We start from the raw sequence: 24,024 nt of genomic DNA, 5'->3' as shown, positions 1-24,024 counted from the left end.
CTGATGAACACTCACTGGATAGTCTGGCAGATGAATTTGGGATCTGGGAAGTTTTCTACTCTTCTTTTTTCCCTATATTTTGTAAAATGTGTCAAAATTCCTGTGATCTCTGTACATTGCAACTACACCTTCCTCTGCTTCTTCTTAGGTAGGACAACAACCCACCTGCTGATGATGATTTCTTCCACCATACTTTGTCAGACACCTGGCCATAGGCCTTAATATTCAAGAATAAAGGAAGGTCCACACATGAAATACCTTACTGCTGACTCCGCCAAAACTTTTCCCAGTAACGTCCCACTGGATGGACCAAGCTTACAATAACACAGACTAAGAGAAACCACCTTCATGTTCCCTTCCAGGCCACGAACAAGACCCTGTATCCCTTCATCCTTGAACCTGACAAACAAGAAAATGTTCTGATCACATAGACAGGAATATCAGCTTGGACTCTGTATAGATGAGGGTCTTACTCATTGTAATCCAAGGTTACAGATGTTAACTGGCTGCATTTTATGGCTTTCCCCAGCCTCTCCACCGACCATACATCCATCCCACAATCTATAGCTTCGAGTTTTACAAATGGATAGGAGGTTCTTCCACTCAGCTCCAACAATATGGCCTACAATGATGGAAAGATACCATATACATTAATTTTATTAGAAGAAGCACTTTTTATTCTGGTAATTTGTACGATTTTTTTATATGTATAAGTGAGTTTATAAGATTTTTTACCATTTAAGGCATTGTGCACAGCTAGATATCTTTGCCAAAATCTCAACATTTTCCTCCCAATTAATTGCTTTTAAACCAACTCAGTATAATATTTAATAGTAAGACTGACAGTAGACCAGCAAACTCAGGTCTACTTGTGACCTGGAAACTCAGGAGAAAAACAAAAGTAATGTCTGAGTTTTTCTTAAATATAGGAAGGAAGATATAGGAAGTCAGAGAGTGACTCTCATGTCCATGAGCATCTATCCAAAAAAAATCTGACACAAAGTACAGTATGCATAGTATGTAGTGAACAATAACAATAGCAATTCTAATATAAGGAGAATTACGAGAAAAACTAAATTTCCCAATCAATAGATGGATGAGCTGTTTTGAAGAAAAGGTATTATTTCTGATTATAGGCTGCTGTGACTCCAAAGATTGTTTACAGTATTTTTTTTATTCATTTGTTTATTCATTTAGAGTTAGGGTTAGGATTAGGATTAGGGGTTGGGGTTAGGTGTTAGGGTTGGGGCCTAGAGTTAGATGGGGTTAGAGGGATAAGGCGTTTTACTTTATGTATTTATTATTAATATTATTATTATGAATTATAATTATAATGTACTCTGCAACTGACCGCCTCTATGACAGAATCTCTCCCCTGTCCTGCCCTGACCTGGCCACTGCTGTCTACAACAGTTCACATTCATCCACATTAGACTCACTTGCTCCTCTAACAACACAAAGCATCAGGCCCCGACCATTACAACCATGGTAGACTGGTGACACCAGAAATCGTAAGAAACATAGTCATGCGCTGGAGCGACTGTGACGTAAAACCAAATCTCACCAAGCTTTCACCCTATATAAATCTGCTTTCTTAACATACAATTCCTCCCTCCATGCTTCCAAACAAGCCTTCTTTGTCACTCTCATCAATAGCTTGTCATCCAGTCCTCGTCATCTCTTCTCCACTTTTAACTCTCTACTTTCTCCACCCAGTACCTCACTCACTACTTACGAGATTGCAAATCATTTCAAAAATAAGATTGATGCAATTCGTAGGGGCATTTCTACTGCACAGACATCCATCCCACTTAGCATACCTTATACTAAACCTCTCTCAACACTTTCCTCTTTTGACCTTGCTACTACCGAAGAGGTCACTAAGGTTTCTCAGAAGCCCGTCTCACTACCTGCCCCCTGGATCCTGTCCCCTTACAACTACTATGGTCACCCTCTTCTTCCATCCTATGCTCCCTCACTCACATCTTCAATCTATCTCTCTCAAACAGTGCCTTCCCCTCCCCTCTAAAGCATGCACACATCCCTCCCATACTTAAAGGCCCTCCCTGGACCCCACCAACCTGAACAACTTAAGACCCATCTCCCTGCTGCCATTTACCTCTAAACTCCTAGAACGCTTATTCTACAATCGCCTGAGGTCCTACCTCACTGACAACAACCTTCTTGACCCTTTACAGTCTGGCTTTTGCTCACTCCACTGAAACTGCCCTACTAAAACTCACTAATAATCTACTGACAGCTAAAACCAATGGCCACTACTCCATATTCTTACTACTCGACCTCCCTGTGGCTTTTGATACGGTTGACCATCCCCTCCTCCTCAAAAAACTCCACTCTCTTGGCCTCTGAGACTCTGCTCTCTCCTAGTTCTCCTCCTACCTATCACAGAGCTCCTTCAGCGTTACCTATAATGCTGCGTCCTCCTCTTCACTCCCTCTCTCTGTAGGGGTCTCTCAAGGTTCTGTCTTTGGACCCCTTCTCCATCTACACCTCCTCCCTTGGTCACTTGATAAACTCCCATGGCTTTAAGTACCATCTCTATGCTGATGACACACAAATCTATCTTTCTACTCCTCACCTCACCCCTTCAGTCTCCTTTTGCATTACTAACCTACTAAGCGACATATCGGCATGTATGTCACTCCACTTCGTCAAACTCAATCTTTCAAAAACTGAGTTCCTAGTATTCCCTCCATCCCATGCCCCCTCCCCTGACTTCACAATCAAGATCAATAACACAACCATAAATTCCTCCCCTCATGCCAGGGTGCTAGGTGTAAACCTTGACTCCCATCTGTCCTTTCAGCCCCAAATCCAATTGCTCTCCAAATCTTGTAGACTTCACCTCCACAACATCTCCAAGATATGCCCGTTCTTAACCTCTGAAACCACAAATCAACTTATTCACTCCCTTGTTATCTCTCGCCTTGACTATTGTAACTCCATCCTCATTGGCCTACCTCAACGCAGGCTATCCCCTCTTCAGTCTATCATGAATGCTGCTGCCAGACTCATCCACCTTACTAACCATTCTGTATCTGCCACCCCTCTCTGCCAATCCTTCCACTGGCTTCCAATTGCCCAACGGATAAAATTCAAAACATTAACAATAACATATAAAGCCATTTATAACTCTGCCCCAAATTACATCACCAATCTTGTCTCCAAATATCACCCAAACCGTACTCTCCGCTCCTCGCACAACCTCCTGCTCTCTAGCTCCCTTGCCTCCTCCTCCCATGCTCATCTCCAGGACTTCTCCAGAGCATCCCCCATCCTCTGGAACTCTCTACCCCAATCTATCAGACTATCGCCTACTCTGCTTACTTTTAGGCAATCTCTGAAAAACTATCTCTTCAGGGAAGCCTATCCTTCCCTCAGCTAATAATGGAATCTTCTACTCCTCCTACCAATCCATCCCCCACAGTTACTACCTTTTGTACCACTAGCCCCTCCCTCCTAGATTGTAAACTCCAAGGAGCAGGGCCCTCCTATCCCTCTTGTATTGAACTGTATTGTTGCTGTATTGTCTCTCTTTATACTGTAAAGTGCTGAGCAGACTACTGGCACTATATAAATCCTGTATAATAATAATAATATTTATTTTAAAATTATTAAGGGGTTAAGGTTAGGGGTTAATTAATTAATATAATATTTATTTATTGTTACATATTATTTTAATTATTTATGATTCATTTTATTTATTTACATATTTATTTAGCTTTCAATATTTTTATTGAAAAATAGGTATACACAGAAATAGAAACATTGCCCACCTACATAGTGAGATGGGGTGAATAAACTTATTCATAAAATATATACGTAGGCAAATGAAAAAACATTAGTCGATGATTTTGTGAACAGGAAACACCATCTCCATAGGGTAGCAAATGTTCCATCAGTCAGTAAACATAGGCAGTTCCATATAGATTTACCAACAATAAGAAAACCAAGAAAGAAAAAGGATTAAAAATAGAAAAATAGAAAAAAAAGATCCAGGATAAGTCAGAAAAGAAGGGGGAAGAAGGGGAGAGAAAAAAAAGGGAGAGAGAGAGAGAGGGTCAGCTGTAGTACTGTTAAGTAATAGAGATATATCTGATCCATAGTTCCCACGTCACCTCAAATCTAGAAGCATCATTATTGACAATTCTTGTAAGTTTATCGTTTATCATTATCCAATTACGTTTTTGTTTAACCCCATCTAGCGGAATTAGTGATTGTCTCCAACATCTAACTATGGTAATACGTGCCACTAGTAAGAGGTAAAGAATTAATTTAGTACATTTTTTGGGAATGTCAGCGGGTAGCAAATTAAATAAAGCCACTTCCGGTGATCTACAAATATTAATTCCTGTTACCGAATAAATGAAGTTATACATTCGGATCTAAAATCTATTCACTACCGGACATTTCCTCCAGATATGGAGCATAGTGCCCTCTTGTCTGCAGTGTCGGAAGCAATTAGGTGATACTGATGGATACATTTAACCAAGGCGTGTAGGAACTAGATACCAGCGAAGTAGTGTTTTGTAATTGGATTCGATAAGAGCAGTATTAATCAAAATCTTTGATAGAGTATGGGCCGCATTCCGCCAAGTGTCCAGGTCCAGTGAGCTATTCAAATCCCTTTCCCATTGAGTCATATAAAATAATTTAGTGAGTGGATTAACCAGTGAAGCATAGATAATGGACAAACGACCCTTCATCATCCTAGTTACTCCACAGGCAACCTCTATAGGAGTGAGTGTGCAAGGTTCTATGAGTAATTTGAGTTTACTAGTGATAAAAGATAAAAGTTGATGGTAGCAAACCAATTCCCTGGAAGGCATCTGATACTTTGTCAAATAGCACTGGAGAGATCGAGAATGAAATCCATCCAGGAAATCTCCAATACACAGTAAACCCTTATTCATCCACCATTGGAATACAGATGGTGATAAGCCAGGAATAAACTCGGGATTACAAAAATCTGGAGCTAATGGGGTATGTAGGGAGCAGAAAGGTTTGCGAGCCCGCTATCTATCCCACACCGTTAACGAATAAGACATTGTAGGACATAAGATAGGAGGACGCAATCGATTGGGGAGCCACATGAGAGTACCAATAGCGTAAGGATGGCAAGATAAGGCCTTGATGCCAACCCATTGGGGGACGTAACCCCTGGTGGTAATGAAAGATAACTGTGCTTTTTGAGCCACCAGAAAATAGACCAAGAGATTAGGAAGTCCAAAACCGCCATGCTTCTTTAGGGAAAATAGAGTTGACTTGTTAACCCCAGGACATTTTCCCCTCCAGATGAATCTAGAGACTGCTGCTTGTAATAGTAACAGTTTCTGTTTGGGAACCATGATCGGTAGCGTCCTAAAGTAGTACAATAGTCTTGGTAAAAAGATCATCTTAATAGAGCTAATTCTACCAAACCAGGATAGTGGAAGATCCTCCCAGTCTAGTAAGTCAGATTTGAGTCGTTTGAAGAGTGGGGGATAATTGGTCTTATATAACGATGAAATAGAGTTTGTGAGGTGAATCCCCAAATAAGGGAGAGAACGAGGGGCCCACTGGAAGTCAAAATTGTCCTGGTGGTAATGAACCTCAGGGTCAGGTAAAGAGATATTTAAAGCAATTGTTTTAGAGGAATTAAGCGTAAGACCAGGGGCCTCAGAGAAGCGATGAAACAGGTGGAGGAGACCAGGTAAAGACGTTCGAGGATTAGATATACTGTATACATAAGGACATGATCAGCAAATAAGGCACATTTATGGTCTCGTTGACCGCAGCGGATGCCCGAGATAGTGGAATCAGAGCGGATGGCAATCGCAAGTGGTTCCATTGCCAAAGCAAATAGTAGTGGAGAAAGAGGGCATCCCTGTCTAGTACCTCACTCTATCGAAAGGGAGACTGATTTGTATCAGCGAATTACATATTTATTTAATGCATTTATTTAACATTTATGTATTAATTTATTCATTGTTATTATTTAAAAATTATTTCATTTGAGCAGAAAAAAACATGCGACAAAGCGCGCAAAAACACTCGAATAGCATGTTTTAATGCATTTCTATGGATATAAACCTCTTTAAATTGCACCAGTCTTCCCAATTTGAGCTAGAAGAAAAGCTCCATAACTTTTTGAACTTCAGGCATTTGGCTTCAGGCAACCAGTTGTGGAGATGTAAACCATCTCCTTTGAGAATAATTGATTTTTTCTCCTCAAGCGGTTTGAGCTTTCAAGTGTGAATTAGTCTTGGCTCTCCACAGGGCTCCTCAGTCCTAGGCCATAAGGCTGAAATGGTGCCCAGCATGTATTTCCTATGTCTGCTGTGTATTTACCTAGTAATTAGAAAAGTGCTTTGCATTTCATTGCAACATAATTAATGTAAGTGTCTAATGGCTTTGATGATGGGACATAAATACATTTTGCTTACACCCCCGGTGGGTCAAAAAACCCACGGAATGTTTCTGACACACAAGCCAATTATAACTAAGAAGATGCCAACAATAGCTGCACATATGTGTAGCACCATCTAGTGTGCTACTAGAATAGTGTAGTTTACTGTAGGTAAAATCATTGTGTATGACTCATGGTAATTGTGTGAGTCTGTGATTGGAGTCGGGTTATTGTAAGTCAGCTGGATGACTCAACAGGTTGTGGCTCTATTGCCTCCTCTTTACTCTGGAGGACCATAGAACCTTCCAGAAGTCAGTAAGCAGGAAGGAGTAGAAGCCAAATCTGCATGTTCATGGGAGTCCAGCCAATCCCAGTGTTGAAGAGTGGTGGACTGCCTGTAAATATGGGAGAGTGAGGCTGACAGAGAAGTTGGGTGGAAGATGGAGTGCTGAGGACATTGTTAGTGCCTGGGAGGGGTCCCCTGGGTCTGGGGGGGGGGGGAATATGGGCTGGTTCAGCAGGATACATTCAGCAGTGAGGCGTGAATGAGATCAAGACCTGGAGCAGCAGGGAGGAAAGACTGCCACACATAGCAAGCTTTCTAAGGACAGCGGTGAGCTCAATCCTTTATCCTTGTCCCAGAAGATTTTCCGAGAAGCCAGGAGGGCTGGTAGTGTTTGCAGGCTGTGGAGCTGGGGGCAGCTCTAAGGGGGGAGAGGAGACATCTCTGCATGTAGCTACGAGAAGTTAAGTTGATTTTTGAGGAGGTGCTAGTTCCTCGCTTATAAAGGGCAGCTGTTACTGATCCACAACAACTGAAGGCTTTCAGTCCATAGGAAGGAAGTGTCCCTCTTCCATTGATTCATGCCAAGCCGGGAATCCCATAATCCCTATTTCCCTATCCAAGTTGAATTCTCCTAATAAAATAACAAAACCAAGCCCATGCACTGGTCACTGTCTTATAATGCAAGTCTGTGTGAAAAATACCTGTTGCCTGGCTGTGCGGAGGGAGGTTTAGGGATGCCCATTACACAGCGGCCCTCACAAGGGTAGCGCTACATATGCATTCAGCATACAGGAAACTTACAAGACTGGCAACATCCTGGTTACTGAGTGAGATTCCCCACAAACACAAGTCTGTCCCAAGCATATATCGTTCATCCCGGATTGTCATAAGTAGTGGCCTTAATAAAACCGAAGCTGAGCTGTCTGAAGGGTTCCCAGGGCAGGACAGGATAATCTGCAGGACACAGACAAGTATTGCATTTATCGATCATTGTCACATTGTCAATAAGCAGTCATTTTGTACTATTGAACTACATTCCATAAAGCATCATTTACAAAAATGGACCAACACAATCACTTCTAAAATGGTGTGGATTGTCAACTTTACCAAAATGGCACATTTATTGTTTGAAGTTTACAATCTAAAACCCTAAAACAAAAAATACAGTATTAAATTATACCTTTTGCTAAGCAAGTAAGTTGTATTTGCAAACGTTTAATGCAGAACTAACAGATCCACAAATCCCCTATTAAAGCAAAAATTAGGTTATTAGTAAACTTGTTCGAAAACAAAAAAAAAAAGTTTCCCCCTGCAAAGTAATATAATGTGCTAGTATGCATTGCATAAAAGCACATTATGTGAAACTTACCTTAAAACGAAGCCCTCCAGCGGTGCACTGTCACCACTGACAGGGCTTTTATCTTCACCCATTCTTCTTTCCGGGTTCCTGGACTGCAGCTGCTTGAATAGCTGCATGGCAAGGGAGTTTCAGCCATGGCACACAGCTCTGAAGGAACGGCATGGGCATGCCATTCCTTCAGAGCGCATGCGCCGGTAATGCTTTTTTATAAAGCTTACCTGTAGGTAAAAATAGAAATGAGAGTTTAATACCACTTTAAAAAGAAAACATGCTGCAGCATCTAATTAGAAGTATATCTGCACTTACAGTTTTCTTCTAGTCCCTCTGCAATGTCCCAAAAAACAGTTTTTGAGCCTGCCAAAGAAGTCCAGTTAATGCAGTTTCCTGTGATGGTGTGGCAACAATGTTGCACTGCCCCTGAGTTACGAGCAGAGTTGTCATTTTTATGTAGGTTGTGCCTGCTTACACTACAGTTGGATGAAAGAATGTTGCAGGGTGTGTGGGTCCAGGCATTGTCACTACTGATTCACCTGTAGCTTATCATTTAGCAGCTGGCCATTCCTAGTCCTGCCTACTTCTTTCTGAACGGACAACACTGTCACTGTTGCTGAAACCATCCCACTGTGTCTGGAAGGGGGAGTATGTGATACACAAATTAAGAAGGTTTTGGCTAAGTCAGGAAAGGTAAGGAAAGTTTTTGTTTCCTTTATGACACTTGTGTTATCTTTAGCTTTTTCGATATTTTATATTATCCATATGTAATCTGGTGGATTCAGTTTTATTACCTCTACTCCATGGGAGCCAGAGGTAATGAATGCTATGTCAATGACATCAGTTTGGCATCAGAGTTCACTGACAGGTGTATTTGACCTGTAGTTGAGTCCCTTTTAACTTTAATTTGACTTGCTTCAAGAGGGTTTTGTATTCCCATAGACTAGTGTGGGAATGTAAAATTAGTTTTGAGCAAAACAAAAACCCACCAACATAAGCCCTACGGAAGATATGTGAGCTGTTTTGAGAGCTGGTATCATTTAACTCTTCATTTTCATGTTTCTATTAGTAGCTAGGATTATATGATTGTGTTGCAATCTCACAATCTCTCCAGTGCTTCAGGACAGTAACACTACCTGCTATGATGGTCATACAAAGCTAACTGAAATGATGGAATGCACTTATAGAATAAAGCAGTACATTTCCTAAGCATGAAATCTAGATGGTCTGGTTATTTTTCTAAAACTGTCCAATTTTTAGTAGAAGTACCATCATTAGAATGAATGGGCATACACAATTGTGGAGGTCACTTTTAGTCATTGGCTAATTTAAATTTTCATAATTATTATTATTATTATACAGTATTTATAAAGCGCCAATAGTTAGCTCAGCGCTGTACATTACAAAGAGGGACAGAACATGTGACAGAACAATACCAATACAATGAAAAACATGAGGGGATTGAGGGCCCTGCTCTTTTGAGTTTACAATCTAGGAGGGAGGGGATAGTGGTACAGGAGGAGATAGCTGTGGGGGATGGGGTGGTAGGAAGAGTGGAGGAGGTCGGCAAGTTAGCAGGGGGTGGGGTAGGCTTCCCTGAAGAGGTGGGTTTTCAGGGTGCGCCTAAAGGAGAGGAGAGTAGGTGATAATCTGATGGGTTGGGGCAGGGAGTTTCAGAGGATGGGTGACACCCTGGAGAAGTCCTGGAGGCGGGCATGGGAGGAGGAGACCAGGGAACTAGAGAGAAGGAGGTCATGTGAGGAACGGAGTGTGCGTGCTGGGCGGTACTTGTATATTAGGTCAGTGATGTAGTACGGGGCAGTATGGTGGACAGCTTTGTACGTCAGTGTTAGGATTTTGAATTTGATCCGTTGGGCAATCGGAAGCCAGTGGAGGGATTGGCAGAGGGGGGTGGCGGAAACGGAGCGGTTGGAAAGGTGAATGAGTCTGGCAGCCGTATTCAGGATCAACTGAAGCGGGGATAGCCAGTGGTGAGGCAGGCCAGTGAGGAGGGAGTTGCAGTAGTCGAGTCGTGATATGATGAGGGAGTGGATGAGCTGTTTAGTGTTTTCTGGGGTTAGGAACGTGCGGATTTTGGCGATGTTGTGGAGGTGGAGTCTGCATGAGTTAGTTAAAGATTGGACTTGGGGCTGGAAGGATAGGTTGGAGTCCAGAATGACACCGAGTACTCTGGCCTGCGGGGGGGGGTTTGATGGTAGGGTTGTTGGATGTGATGGAGAAGTCAATGGGGGGTGGTGTCCGGGCTGGGGGGGGGCGACAAGAAACTCGGTTTTGGAGAGGTTCAGTTTAAGGAAGTGGAGCGAGATCCAGTCTGATATGTCGCTCAGTAGGTGTGTGATTCGGGCAGAGACCGAGGGGGTGAGGTGGGGGGTTGAGAGATAGATTTGTGTGTCGTCATAGAAGCTAAAAATTCCTTGAACCAAGGGAGAGTCTTTTTATTATGGAAACTGATGCGTAACACAAGCTCTTCATTTGCTTATGTTCATAGTGGAGCCAGGAATGCTAATGGTAATTTTTCTGCACTACAGTGTTTTTATGGTTGCCTTTTGTTTATTGCCAAACTTACTTTGAGGTAACTGGATCCATTTTGGATACATTTTTTGAGTGCTTGGGTGATGGTGGGGCTGGCAGTTGACTGGCACTGGGCACAATGATTTTCGTATCTTTTCAGAAATTTCTTCAGCACTGAAGTGTCCACTGCCTTAATTGCCGCTCCTGTTTTCTTCTTTGTTTTTGTTGGCATGGCATCAGTAATAGTTCCTACAAATAGGCAACATTTTCACAAACAAAAAAAAAATGTCAACCTACACTTAGTACAGTGGCAAAGAAAACCTACACTTAAAAGCAGATTTTTAGTTATGTGCAGTACACAGTATACTGTAGGCTTGCTGGGAAGGGTAAATAAAGGGGAGCAGAATGGATACAAATTCTTCTCCAGAATCCCCCTAGTAGTGATCCCATGGCCAATGGCCAAGCATTTCTTCATATGACTGCTGCTGAAGAGAATGTCCAGCCTTTGTAAACCCTATAAGGAGTCACACACCATTGATGACAGGTCACATCCAACTTTATTAGACCTGGACATAATACACTAGAGCCCTGCCAAAAAAAGGCCCACTCTAACCTTTCACCCAATATAGGCTTGATAACAGAGATGGGGGGAGCAGGGAGGAAAAACTCTTTTATGCAGTATACAATCAATTTAACTTAAGTCTTAAAGTAATTCATTTCATATAAACATCAAATAATGAAAAAAAAACTACAACATAATGCTCAAACTAAAATGCAGCTTTAATGACATATCCCAAGACAATGTTAATTGCGCATTCAAAACATTCAAGTGGTAAACCCCCCCCCCCCCCAAAAAAAAAACCCTAACTTTTTATTAACAAAAGTAAAAAATCAACCACCAAAAAACAAAAACAAATCTGAGCATGTGCAAATTGGTGTGCAACTTTTTGCTTTCCTATTGCGTTCATAGAGCATAGAGCTCTGTGGTTGGTACACAGAGTGTCAAGGCAGAAATTTTCAGACAGGTTTGGAACAATGACATCTCTACCTGTCTGTTATGACTAGAGATGAGCGAATTATTAAAAAATTCGATTCGGCTGATTCGGCGAATTCGCGGAATAAATTCGATTCGAGTCGAATATATTCGCTGCGAATTTAACTTATAAAAAGGGTGTTTCTAGGCTTCAGAGAGCCTTTATATTAGTGCAGAACACTGTACCTTTAATTTAAATGCCCTTGGAGTCTGCTGGGGAAGAGAAATAATACTGTCAGTAAGTATGACATGCAGATGAGTGCCGTCGATCTTAGAATCACCGCACACTTCACTCATTTGGGCAGTCACGGGGCCAAAACCAGAGTGTGGAGCCACAGTGTGGCGGTGGAGGCAGCAGCAATGGGAGGCCATACAGCACCCTATGACAAAATGGAACCCACCAGCAGTGTGAGGAGACCTGAAAGTGGCACATGGCAGAGTGTGGCGATGGAGACAGCAGCAATGGGAGGCCGTACAGGGACCCATGACACACTCTGGACCTGGCAGCAGCATGAGGAGGCGGTACAGGGGCCCATGACAGATTACGGGCCTGGCAGCAGCATGAGGAGTCGGTACGGGGGCCCATGGCAGATTACGGGCCTGGCAGCAGCAATGGGAGGCCCGTAATCTGCCAGCACCCTATGACAAAATGGAACCCACCAGCAGTGTGAGGAGACCTGAAAGTGGCACATGGCAGAGTGTGGCGATGGAGACAGCAGCAATGGGAGGCCGTACAGGGACCCATGACACACTCTGGACCTGGCAGCAGCAAGAGGAGGCGGTACAGGGGCCAATGGCAGAGTGGCGAAGCATAAGCAGCTTAAATTGAAGGCCATACAGAGGCCTATGTTAAAAATAATAACATGTTTGGGGCATGATTCATGGTGGATTTAGTCAGTTGTGTCAGGAACTGGTGGTTTGAAATCCAGACTAATCCACGCCTGATTCATTTTCACAAACGTGAGTCTCTCCACACTTTGGGTGGACAGTCGTGTCCTCCGCGGAGTTACAATACCTCCTGCCGCACTAAACACGCGCTCCGATGCCACGCTACTGGCTGGGCATGACAGCCTTTCAAGGGCAAATTCAGCTAGCTGGGGCCAAAGGTCAAGTTTCGTTGCCCAGTAGTCAAGGGGATTGTCTACCTCGGTTGGCAGGGTGCTGTCCAAGTAGGCCCAAGCCTGTTGTTTGAGGTCCTGCTCCAGGTCCACCTGATGCTGCTGCTGCTGCGGCTGGTTAGTAGTTTCCTCACTGCGCTGGTGAAGAAAGCTACTCATCATCGACTGCAGACTGAGGCAGCCGCTGCTGGTGGAGCTGCCACTGCTCCTACCACCCCACCCCTCCCCTGCTGCCATGGCAGCGGAACGCGAGCGCACAGGGCCCACAGTGTCTGAGGATGGACGTTGGAGCAGAAAGGCAGAGACCAACTGACTACATAGGTGGTTTTTATAGTACGTTATTTTGGCCTCCCTCTCAGCAGGTGTGAAAAGGCCACCATTTTTGAACGGTAGCGAGGGTCCAACAAGGCGGACAGCCAAAAGTCATCCCTCTGTCTGATGGTTATTATTCGGCTGTCGCTACGCAAGCAACCGAGCATGCTATGGGCCATTTGTGCCAAGGAATGCGAGGGACTCCCTGCCCCCATCTCCACAGCATACTGCCACGGTGCGTCTGGGTCCTCTGTCTCCTCCTCCTCCTCCTCTACCAGATGCTCCTGCTCCTCCACTCCTGTCCGCTGAGTGGAAAAACCACCCATTTCACTCAATAATTCCTGAGCACCAATGTCCTCCTCTACCTCCTCCTCTTCTTCCTGTCCTGCCCCCACAGGGGTCATGTGGCGTTGAGATCTGTGCGCCACGTCTACCGCACCCTGACCAGCCATTGTTAACAGCATTTGTTCCAGGACGTGCAACAGAGGAATGACGTCGTTCATCCCATAGTCCTGCCGACTCACGAATAGCGTGGCCTCCTCAAAGGGCCTGAGCAAGCGGTAGGTGTCACGCATGAGCTGCCAATGGCTGACATCTAAGTTACACAGGGGAGTACCTTTATCCGCTTGTAACATCAGGAAATCGGTGATGGCCTTTCGCTGTTCGTAAAGGCGGTCTAACATATGTAGGGTTGAATTCCACCTTGTTGCAACGTCGCAGATCAGGCGATGCTGTGGAATTCCGTTCTGCCGCTGCAGCTCAAGGAGGGTGTGCTTTGCGGTGTAGGAATGGCTGAAATGCATGCAAAGTTTACGTGACATTTTAAGGATGTCTTGCAGTGGGATGGTGGATTTTAGGAACCGCTTGACAACCAGATTGAACACGTGAGCCATGCATGGCGCATGGCACAACCTTCCTTGACGCAGAGCAGACACCATGTTCTTTCCGTTGTCGGTCAACATGGTTCCGATTTTCAGTTTGCGCGGAGACAGCCATCTGTCGATTTCTCTGTTCATTACACTCAGAAGTTCCTCCCCTGTGTGACTACGTTCACCAAGGCATACCAGGTGCAGCACAGCGTGACACCGTTGCGCCCTGCACATGTGATATGCCGGTCGGGTAATGGGACTTGGCACGGGGGTGGCGGCTGAGGACACGGCGGAAGAAGAGGTGGTAGAGGCGGACATCTTTGCTGGACCAAGGACGTGCAAACGTGGAGGCAAAAGCGGCGTGACCTGTCCAAGTTGCTGGTGCGGCTGTGCCGGCACCACGTTCACCCAGTGGGCCGTAAATGACATGTACTGTCCCTGACCGTAGTTACAGCTCCACACGTCGGCGCTGCCGTGCACTTTGGCAGAGACCGACATGCTCAAAGACTGGCCCACCATCTCTTCTACATGTGAATGCAGGGCTGGCACTGCCTTTTTGGCAAAGAAATGCCGGCTTGGCACTCTCCACCACGGCGCGGCACAAGCCATCATTTCTCGGAAAGGTGCTCAGTCCACCACTTGGAAAGGGAGGGACTGCAGCACCAGCAACTTGGACAGGAGGACGTTCAGCTTCTGCACCGTCGGGTGCGTGCTCGCAAACTGTTGTCTCTTGGAAACGGATTCCAAGAAAGACTGCTGACGGAATCCGTGAAGAGGAGTAGCAGGAGAAGGAGCATCTGAACGAGTGGAAGATGCCAACGAGCGACAACTCCCCTCAGCAGAGGTGTTGGAGCCTTGACTGGCTGATAGAGGGCGATTGACGTCGGGTGACGGAGCAAGTAACGGAGCGGGTGATGGAGCGGGGGCTGGGGCAGGCAGAACCGCCGTATCTTTATCACGGTTTTCCCAGTCCACCAAATGGCGACGCTGCATATGCTGACGCAACGCTGTAGTCCCAACATGGGCCCCCTGGCCACGCTTGACTTTCTGGCCACATAGTCGACATACGGCTACGTTTACTTCCTCGGGCGGCTTGACGAAAAATTGCCACACCGCCGAGTAGGAAACTTTGCCCCCGCTACTCCTCACTGGCTGACTGCTACTTCCTCCGTGCACACCGGCACCACTACTGGCCGTGGTGGTAGGCTGCAGTGGAGCTGGTGCTCTACTCCGTGGCCGTTTGCCTCCACTGACACTGCTGCAACCCTGCTGCCTCCTGGGCAACCCACCGACTGTTTTGCTCGCTGCCAAGCTGGCACCCTCTTCTCCTGATGATGCGGAAGCAATAGCCTGATGACGACGAGGCTTCCAAGTGCGATCAGCCTCATCATCATCAATTAGGGTCTCCGCCTCACTACTAGCCCCCTCGGCTGCGTGTGGGTCAGGAGACAGACCTGTCTCTAGACCGGCTACCGAGCCACTCTCCTCGCCAGTACTTCTTCGCCTGGCTGCTGAAGAGGCGGATGTCTCCCCCCGTTCCTGACCGCCCTCTGTTAGCTCTTCCTCACTGTACAGTGGGGCTGAGCCCACAGCATGCGATACTTCGCTTGGTGAGGGAACACCAAAGGACAGGGGCAGGTAGAGGACACGTGATTTCAGTGGGCTTGCTCCCGGGCCATGCCAACTAACAGTTGTGTCTGACGTACCCACCGACCGTTGGCTGTAGGTGTCAGAGGTGACCTGGGAAGAGGAAGACGACCGAGCCAACCAATCGATGACGGCAGGGTTGTCGGTGGAGACACGACCGCTGGATGACACCGGGAGCACTGGCCTCTGGCTGCGACTAGTGCTGCCTCGACCCCTTCCTCTGCTGCCACGTCTGCTCGCTCCTGAAACATTGCCTCCTCTGCCACTCCTCTGCGTGTTGTCTGACATACTCTTTAATTCAACGATTCTGTGTCCCTGAGTAACGATTCTGTGTCCCTGAGTAACGATTCTGTGTCCCTGAGTAACGATTCTGTGTCCCTGAGTAATGATTCTGTGTCCCTCAGTAACGATTCTGTGTCCCTGAGTAACGATTCTGTGTCCCTGAGTAACTATTCTGTGTCCCTGAGTAACGATTCTGTGTCCCTCAGTAGCGATTCTGTGTCCCTGAGTAACGATTCTGTGTCCCTGAGTAACAATTCTGTGTCCCTGAGTAACAATTCTGTGTCTGTCCCTGAGTAACAATTCTGTGTCCCTGAGTAACAATTCTGTGTCCCTGAGTAACGATTCTGTGTCCCCGAGTAATGATTCTGTGTCCCCGAGTAACAATTCTGTGTCCCTGAGTAACAATTCTGTGTCCCTGAGTAACAATTCTGTGTCCCTGAGTAACAATTCTGTGTCCCTGAGTAACAATTCTGTGTCTGTCCCTGAGTAACAATTCTGTGTCCCTGAGTAACAATTCTGTGTCCCTCAGTAACAATTCTGTGTCCCTGAGTAACAATTCTGTGTCTGTCCCTGAGTAACAATTCTGTGTCCCTGAGTAACAATTCTGTGTCCCTGAGTAACAATTCTGTGTCCCTGAGTAACAATTCTGTGTCCCTCAGTAACAATTCTGTGTCCCTCAGTAACGATTCTGTGTCCCTCAGTAACAATTCTGTGTCCCCGAGTAACAATTCTGTGTCCCTCAGTAACAATTCTGTGTCTGTCCCTGAGTAACAATTCTGTGTCCCTGAGTAACGATTCTGTGTCCCTAAGCAACGATTCTGTGGCCCTAAAGTCTCTCTGGCCCTAACTCTGTCCCTTATACAGACAGGTCTGTCTCTCTTGAATGACCGGAGGCTAATGGAGAATTGTAAGATGGCCGCAATTTATAGCTCCACCATTACACAGTGCTGGCTGGCTGGCTGGCTGCTGATTGGCTAATGCGATCACATGTCATCAATGAATGCATTATGGGTCAGCGCGCCTTGTCTGCGCGCCTTCCCAGAGATCCCCGCTCCGTCGCCACACATGTCGCCGCCATTTTTGGGAAAATTCGATTCGTGCATTCGAAGTTTGCTAATTTTCGGATTCGGCGCGAATCGAATTTTTCCTGATATTCGAAACGAATTCCACTTCGCCATGTTCGATTCGCTCATCTCTAGTTATGAACTCTGGTTATGACATCAAGTTCCAATAAAGCATGTGGTGAGACTGTATTCTTACAGTGAATTGTCAGGTCCTGTATGCTAACAAAACCGCAAGCACTTTGTTATTTGCAGAAAAAAATAGTTTATTACAACCATACAGATTTACCACTTTGGTGTCAGCCAGAGATTGATTATTCAGTATGAATATATACACCAAATCTATTTAACTAACCATATTCTATCCTTCCTGGTTGCTGACCTGTTGGAGATGTTCACAAGGTCATTCATATCTTCTGATACTGCCTTAAGAGTCAGTTTTTTTTTTTTTGGAAGAAGATGATGGAGTTTAAATCTAGTCTAAGTACACTTCAACGTACCCCAGATATGCCTATATGCTTATTAAGTCTGGTTGGTGGCCTAGCTAAGAGCTGCTTAAACTTTGTTGAACCTGATATTTCTTACGCTGAGAAGATGATTATTCTGAATTTAAAGAAAACCTTAACCACCTACCTTGTCAGCTTGGAAAGCCATAATTAACTTTTTCTTACATTTATACAAAGCCAGCAATGCAAATAGAGGTAAATCCACCAAGTGTGATAGAGTCTAGGCAGGATGGATGGACTCTGTACATACCATAAGAGTACCTACCAAATTATTTGTTGATTCCATAGAGTGTACACCTATCCATCAGTTTAATTAAGTGGAAATCTCCAATGTCTAGTGAATCCACAGACATGACCAAAGGGATTTTTGAATAGATCTCTACCTGGACCATGGCAAAGATTTGCTTATTTTAACTTGATCATGGGAGGACACAGCACCTGAGCATTGGCCATTTTCACAATCTACTTTGTAGTGTAACAACAGAACACCTGTATATGGCAACTGTCAGATTTGGTATGGCTATTTTTACAGTTTTTAATTTTATTCATGTTATTAACTGTACTACATAAAAAAAACAGATAACCTTAAAAATGCAACAACCTTGTGGATGCCTTCAAGAAATTAATTCTATGTGCCTGGGGAGGATAATTCCCTTCACACTAAGCTTCAACCAGTCAATTCAGCAGTTTAATGGCAAAACCTTGATGGCCTTGATCCACCCAACAGCACCTGCATAGTTCTGGTGTCGATGTCACACAGCATAGCAAAGCTGCTGGTAAAAAAAAAAACACTGAATGGAATAATTAATTTAGCTTTCCCTGACAACCAACATAGGTGTGCACATCACAACCCCATAAAGGAGTAGGAGGCACCTCACCACTGACTCATAACATCTGGGAGCACTTCACTGCTGTCTTGGAACATTAGGGGGCTCTACACTAATACACTTACCACTAGAATAAGGGAACCTACACCAATGACCACCAATGCAAGAGAACATCACACTGACCACAGTACTTTGTAAGCTCTGCTTTGTGTTACATACTACTGATTAAAGTTTTAGCAGCTGATGGTTTTTAGTAGTCCTCAGCTATTTTACTGAAGTTCTTTTTAAGGTGAACTGATACAAACTGTTAGCTCTGTATTAATATTCTGTGTGAAAAGAAAAGTACATGTGATAAAAGCTTCATTAAAGAAAAATATACTTTACTTGAGGATTGTCTGCAAGATTCTTTATTTTGGGACAGTAATTGAGTCATATTGTGTGGGCTCAGGCTGTATTTAACTTTTATAACAGAAGTGTGGAATTACAAAAAAAACAAACAATCATACTCATCTATGTGGACGCAGCATTGGTTTAATGCTGCAGTTGTCCCCTGCCAGCTCTAAGACCAAGACCTGAGCGATTACATAACCACTGATCACTCAGTTCTCAGTCTTCTCTGAGCAGAGAGTTCAGCTCTTTGCTGTGCCCCTCCAGTGCTCACTAGAGCTCTGGGCTGTGCAGGTCGCAGGAGCAGCTGACTCATGCTCTCAGTGGTGTGCTAAGAGGCTGAGCCAGCTGCCGATCAGGCATCTGGGTGGATCCCGACAATATGGTCAGGATCCTTACAGAGCCTGGAGTGGCTGTAGGACATCATCCAATAGCAGGCTTTAGCCTACTGTTGGCTGAATCTGGGTCACAGGAGTGTAGAACTAAGTTCACTGCTGTGACCCACATGAAAAGTATGACCATATGAGCTATTGTCACACTTCTCCTTTAAGCCACTCTCACTATACATTGAGAAACTGCCACACAACAGTAGATTGTCTTTCTTCAAGGTGCCTAATGGGTCTCCAAGGTCTTTCACAGGTAAAATAAAGCCCCTGTCTGGCATTTTACTGTAAAATTGTAGAAGGATTAGCATTGGCAGTGAGTAGGACCTAAGGGATATTAAATCCCTGTTTACAGCCTGGGCACACAGGAATCCACCAAAGTTAAACACAGGTACTGGTTTGCACCTTAAGGTTCTTGTTCTTTACCAGTATTGTCAGCCCCCACCAGCTGAGTATTTTGTTGCCCAATTCCCAAAGCAATACAATGCTCAAGATGAAGAATCTTACTATTCCCAAAGGACCTGCTCAAACCTTGTGTTTCTTGTTGTGTGAAGCTTCTTTGGGGCAGAATCATGAGATTTTGGACCCATAGACGTTAATGAGAGCCAAAAACGCACAAAGCTGCTCCTTAACTACAAGTTGTACAGATGTACAAAACAGCCTCTGAATCATCTGGCTATGTTCACACTCAAGTGTAAATAAGAGTGTGAAGAAAAATGCATACACATTGTAGGAACTGATAAAATCGCATTAAAGCGGAGCTCCACCCAAAGGGGGATGTTCCGTTTTAAGGACTGCTCCCCCACTCCCCATTGATTGTCACCTTTGGGGGGCGGGGGAGAGTGGGTACCCGAATTTGACAGGTACCCGCTCCGACTTCCAGTCTGATTGCCTAGGTGACCGGAAGCGGAAGGTGTCCTCCCTCTCTGTAGTCTTTTGGGACATATGACAGGTCCCAGTAGACTACAGAACCATTCATGAAGCACAGAGCTACTCCCGTATGCGCAGTGGGTTCCCGGCTGTGAAGCCGCAAGCTATCACAGCCAGGTGCCCACACTGAAGATGCCGGCCTCCTGGAATACAGGACGGCCGGTGAAACGGGCTGTGGGGGACACATTGCGGGACCGAGGGACAGGTAAGTGGCTGTTTTTTTAAAAGTCAGCAACTACAGTTTTTGTAGCTGCTGGCTTTTATTTTTTGACAGGGTGAATGGAACTCCGCTTTAAGGCAGCTTGTAAAGTATTCATTCAGACATCTTATATAGTATTTGTAGAAGATGTTATATGCATAGGACCTCATACCAGGGGCATATTTACCACAAGGCAAACAAGACATTTGCCTAGGGCAGCATTTTTTCAGGGGAGCAGCTGCATTTTTCAGAAGGGCAGCACCGCCCCCAAAAAGAAGGGATGGAAGAAAGAAAGGACACATGCAGCATGGGGACCAGGTGGGATCTGAGAGAGGCTGCAGGCTTCTTGATAGTGCATGCAGAGCCTGACTCTTGTTCCTGAGGATGTCTGGCGGTGGTAGTAGAAGGCTCGCTTGGTTGGGGGGGGGGGGGGTGTTGGTAAATGTCAGGCTCTTATTGTGGGGGAGGGGGGTGTTTTTCAGTGTCAGGGTATATCTGTGGCAAGGGGGGGGGGGGGGGGCGATTTTTGTGTTGCCTAGGGCAGCATGAAACCTAAATACACCACTGCCTCATACACATGGACATACTTAAGACAAGGTGGGGTGTACAGTTAACCATAGAACTGAATGGTTGCACACCCCTATAAATGCAGATACTGTATGCATTACTGTTTACACACACATTTAATTTTCCAAATGAGGAAAAAGGTCAAATATGATATATGCGCATGTATGGGTAAATGCTACTTCAGAGAAGCATAAACGATGACAGGAGTACAGGAACATACAGCCATTCACTTCTATGGCCACCAATGGCTCTCCAGCCCCAGGAGAACGACATGATCTTGACTTATTGCATATTTTATGATTCAGTATGTCCATGTGCATGTAGCTCTAAGTGTTATGGTTTTGTTCCTGTTCCTGAGAACTTGTAACTATTTGCCAACAATTCTATATGAAATCCAACACAAGGACTGCCATCCAACTAAATTTTCATTTTTCTGCTTACCCACTGCAAGCATGAAGTATATACCACAGAAAAAGACTTTAAACTGTTTAATAATTGGCCACCATGAAAACGATATCACCAGATTGTGTGTTTACTTTAAAATAGGACACCAAGCAGTTTGGTCTTATGTAATTTGGCACTTTTTTGGTATATTTTAAAACATCCATGTGTAACCTGACGTTTATTGTGCTATACTGTAGCAGAATTACACACAACCTTAAATGTGCTTTTTGTTAAAATCTAGAAAGCTATGTGTTTCTGTGGCAAGATTTACAGTACCTGCTAGTGGAGATCTGGACAGGCCGAGTCTGGCAACAAGCTGTTTCTATGGTATCTACAAATGTCTCAACAAGAGCTCAGTGACGAGGAACTGGTATGGGCGTGTTCCCAGTCTATTAACACTGACTGTTCCCTGTATAACTTTCTCAACATGCAAGTCTACGAATCTTTCACTAAACACATATAAATAATATATCTGTATAAGAGATTAGACTAGGCATTTAATGGCTACTCCTCCTAAATATAAGAGCTAATACTATATAATCAGAGAGGTTGCTTGGAAAACATTTATTGGAATAACAAACTTTTCTTCTTTTTCTTTTTATTTGCAACTTTTTTCTTTCCTGCACATGTAAAACTCAGCTTATGAAGGAAGAGTTTGGAAACTTATCGTGGAAGCAACTAATTGCAATGCTCAGTGTAGTTGTACTCTAAAATGTAAAGCAGCATTTCAGTTACAGGTGGTGTGTGATGTATGTGTCACCTTCTGATTCCATTTACCAGTGGTCTCCAAACTGCGGCCCTTTGCTTGCTTTTATCCGGCCCTTGGGGCATTATTTCCCCCATCATCAACAGTGGGGCATAGTTCGCCAATTGGTCTGCATGGCTGTCATCCCAGAAGGAATCCTCTTCTAAAGATGATGGGCAAGAAAGCCCGCAAACAGTTTGCTGAAGACAAGCAGACTAAGGACATGGATTACTGGAACCATGTCCTGTGGTCTGATGAGACCAAGATAAACTTATTTTGTTCAGATGGTGTCAATCGTGTGTGGCGGCAACCAGGTGAGGAGTACAAAGACAAGTGTGTCTTGCCTAGAGTCAAGCATGGTGGTGGGAGTGTCATGGTCTGGGGCTGAATGAGTGTTGCCAGCACTAAGGAGCTACAGATCATTGAGGGAACCATGAATTCCAACATGTACTGTCATATACTGAAGCAGAGCATGATCCCCTCCCTTCAGAGACTGGGCCGCAGGGCAGTATTCCAACATAACGACCCCAAATACACCTCCAAAACGACCACTGCCTTGCTAAAGAAGCAGAGTAAAGGTGATGGACTGGCCAAGCATGTCCTCAGACCTAAACCCTATTGAGCATCTGTGGAGCATCCTCAAATGGAAGGTGGAGGAGCACAAGGTCTCTGACATCCACCAGCTCCATGATGTCGCCATGCAGAAGTGGGAGAGGACTCCAGTGGCAACCTGTAAAGCTCTGGTGAACTCCATGCCCGAGAGGGTTAAGGCAGTGCTGGAAAATAAGGATGGCCACACAAAATATTGACACTTTGGGCCCAATTTGGACATTTTCACTTAGGGGTGTACTCACTTTTGTTGCCAGTGGTTTAGACATTAATAGCTGTGTGTTGAGTTATTTTGACGGGACAGCAAATTTACACTGTTATACAAGCTGTACACTCCACTAACACCAATAATGGGGCATTATTCCTCTTACTGACACCAATGATAGGGCACTATTCCTCCCACTGATACCAATGAAGGGGCACTATTCCTCCCACTGACACCATGATGGGGCACTATTCCTCCCACTAACACCAATAATGGGGCATTATTCCTTTTACTGACACCAATGATAGGGCAATATTCCTCCCACTGACACCAATGAAGGGGCACTATTCCTTCCACTGACACCAATGAAGGGGCACTATTCTTCCCACTGATACCAATGATGGGGCATACTCTAAAATGTAAAGCAGCATTTCAGTTACAGGTGGTGTGTGATGTATGTGTCATCTTCTGATTCCATATACCAGTGTTCTCCAAACTGCGGCCCTTTGCTTGCTTTTATTCGGCCCCTGGGGCATTATTCCCCCCATCAGCAACAGTGTGGCATAGTTCCTGCCACTGACACCAACAATGGGGCAATATTCCTTCCACTAACACCAATAATGGGGCATTATTCCTCCCACTGACACCAACGATGGAGCACTATTCCTCCAACTGACACCAACGATGGGGCACTATTCCTCCCACTAACACCAATAATGAGACTTTATTCCTCTTACTGACACCAATGATAGGACACTATTCCTCCCAGTGAAACCAAAGATAAGGCACTATTCCTCCTACTGACACCAATGATGGGGCACAATTCCTCCCACTGACACGAACAATGGGAAACTATTCCTTCCATTGATACTGCTGATGGGGCACTATATCTCTCGTTAATACCATTGTTTATTTCCACTGCTGCCAGGATATTTTCTTCTCCCATTGGCCAAAGTCCGGCCCCCTAAAGTCTGAAGGACAGTAAACTGGCCCTTCGTCTATAAAGTTTGGAGACCCCTGAAATATACTGTATCTCTGTAGGAGTGCAGATGAAAAATGTTCTATCTGTAATCTCCTTCACAAGTACCTGGTGTCCTCAGCACCTTTGGTTGTTATCACTTCTTCTTTTGCATAGAAAAAATAGTAGTAAAATATGACTTCTCTATAAGGCTTGTTTCTGTCCCCTTTCACGTAGGATGGACTCCACCTGTGATCCACTTGCTTAACAAGGGATTTGTCCACTGATCCCCTCTGAGCAGGTAGATGACAGGTCTGTGTCTGCTTCACTTATGCAGAGCGGACACAGCCCACTCTACTCTGGG

At 44.9% G+C, this 24,024-nt stretch overlaps 1 protein-coding gene across 2 annotated transcripts in view; it reads right to left on the bottom strand.

Moving 5' to 3' along the window:
* The window catches only part of LOC149457584 (uncharacterized), a 44,082-nt gene extending 22,618 nt beyond the window's left edge, over nt 1–21,464 (bottom strand). For both annotated transcript variants that reach the window (XM_089683514.1, XM_089683515.1), the window contains exons 1-5: nt 21,420–21,464; nt 10,634–10,827; nt 7,497–7,649; nt 474–622; nt 259–399 (exon numbers count right to left, since the gene is read on the bottom strand). In XM_089683514.1, coding sequence (XP_089539640.1) covers nt 259–399; nt 474–622; nt 7,497–7,649; nt 10,634–10,810 — 620 coding nt within the window. In that variant the 5' untranslated portion in view covers nt 10,811–10,827; nt 21,420–21,464. The remainder of the gene's footprint in view (nt 1–258; nt 400–473; nt 623–7,496; nt 7,650–10,633; nt 10,828–21,419) is intronic.
* Nucleotides 21,465–24,024: the final 2,560 nt, after the last annotated feature.

Source organism: Staurois parvus, unplaced genomic scaffold (assembly GCF_062004578.1).
Source record: "Staurois parvus isolate SC_StPar_1 unplaced genomic scaffold, SC_StPar_1.0 ptg000312l, whole genome shotgun sequence".
In the NCBI taxonomy this organism is placed as follows: Eukaryota; Metazoa; Chordata; class Amphibia; order Anura; family Ranidae; genus Staurois; species Staurois parvus.
The sequence above is the reverse complement of the archived record's forward strand: the minus strand, read 5'-3'. Positions and strand labels throughout refer to the sequence as shown.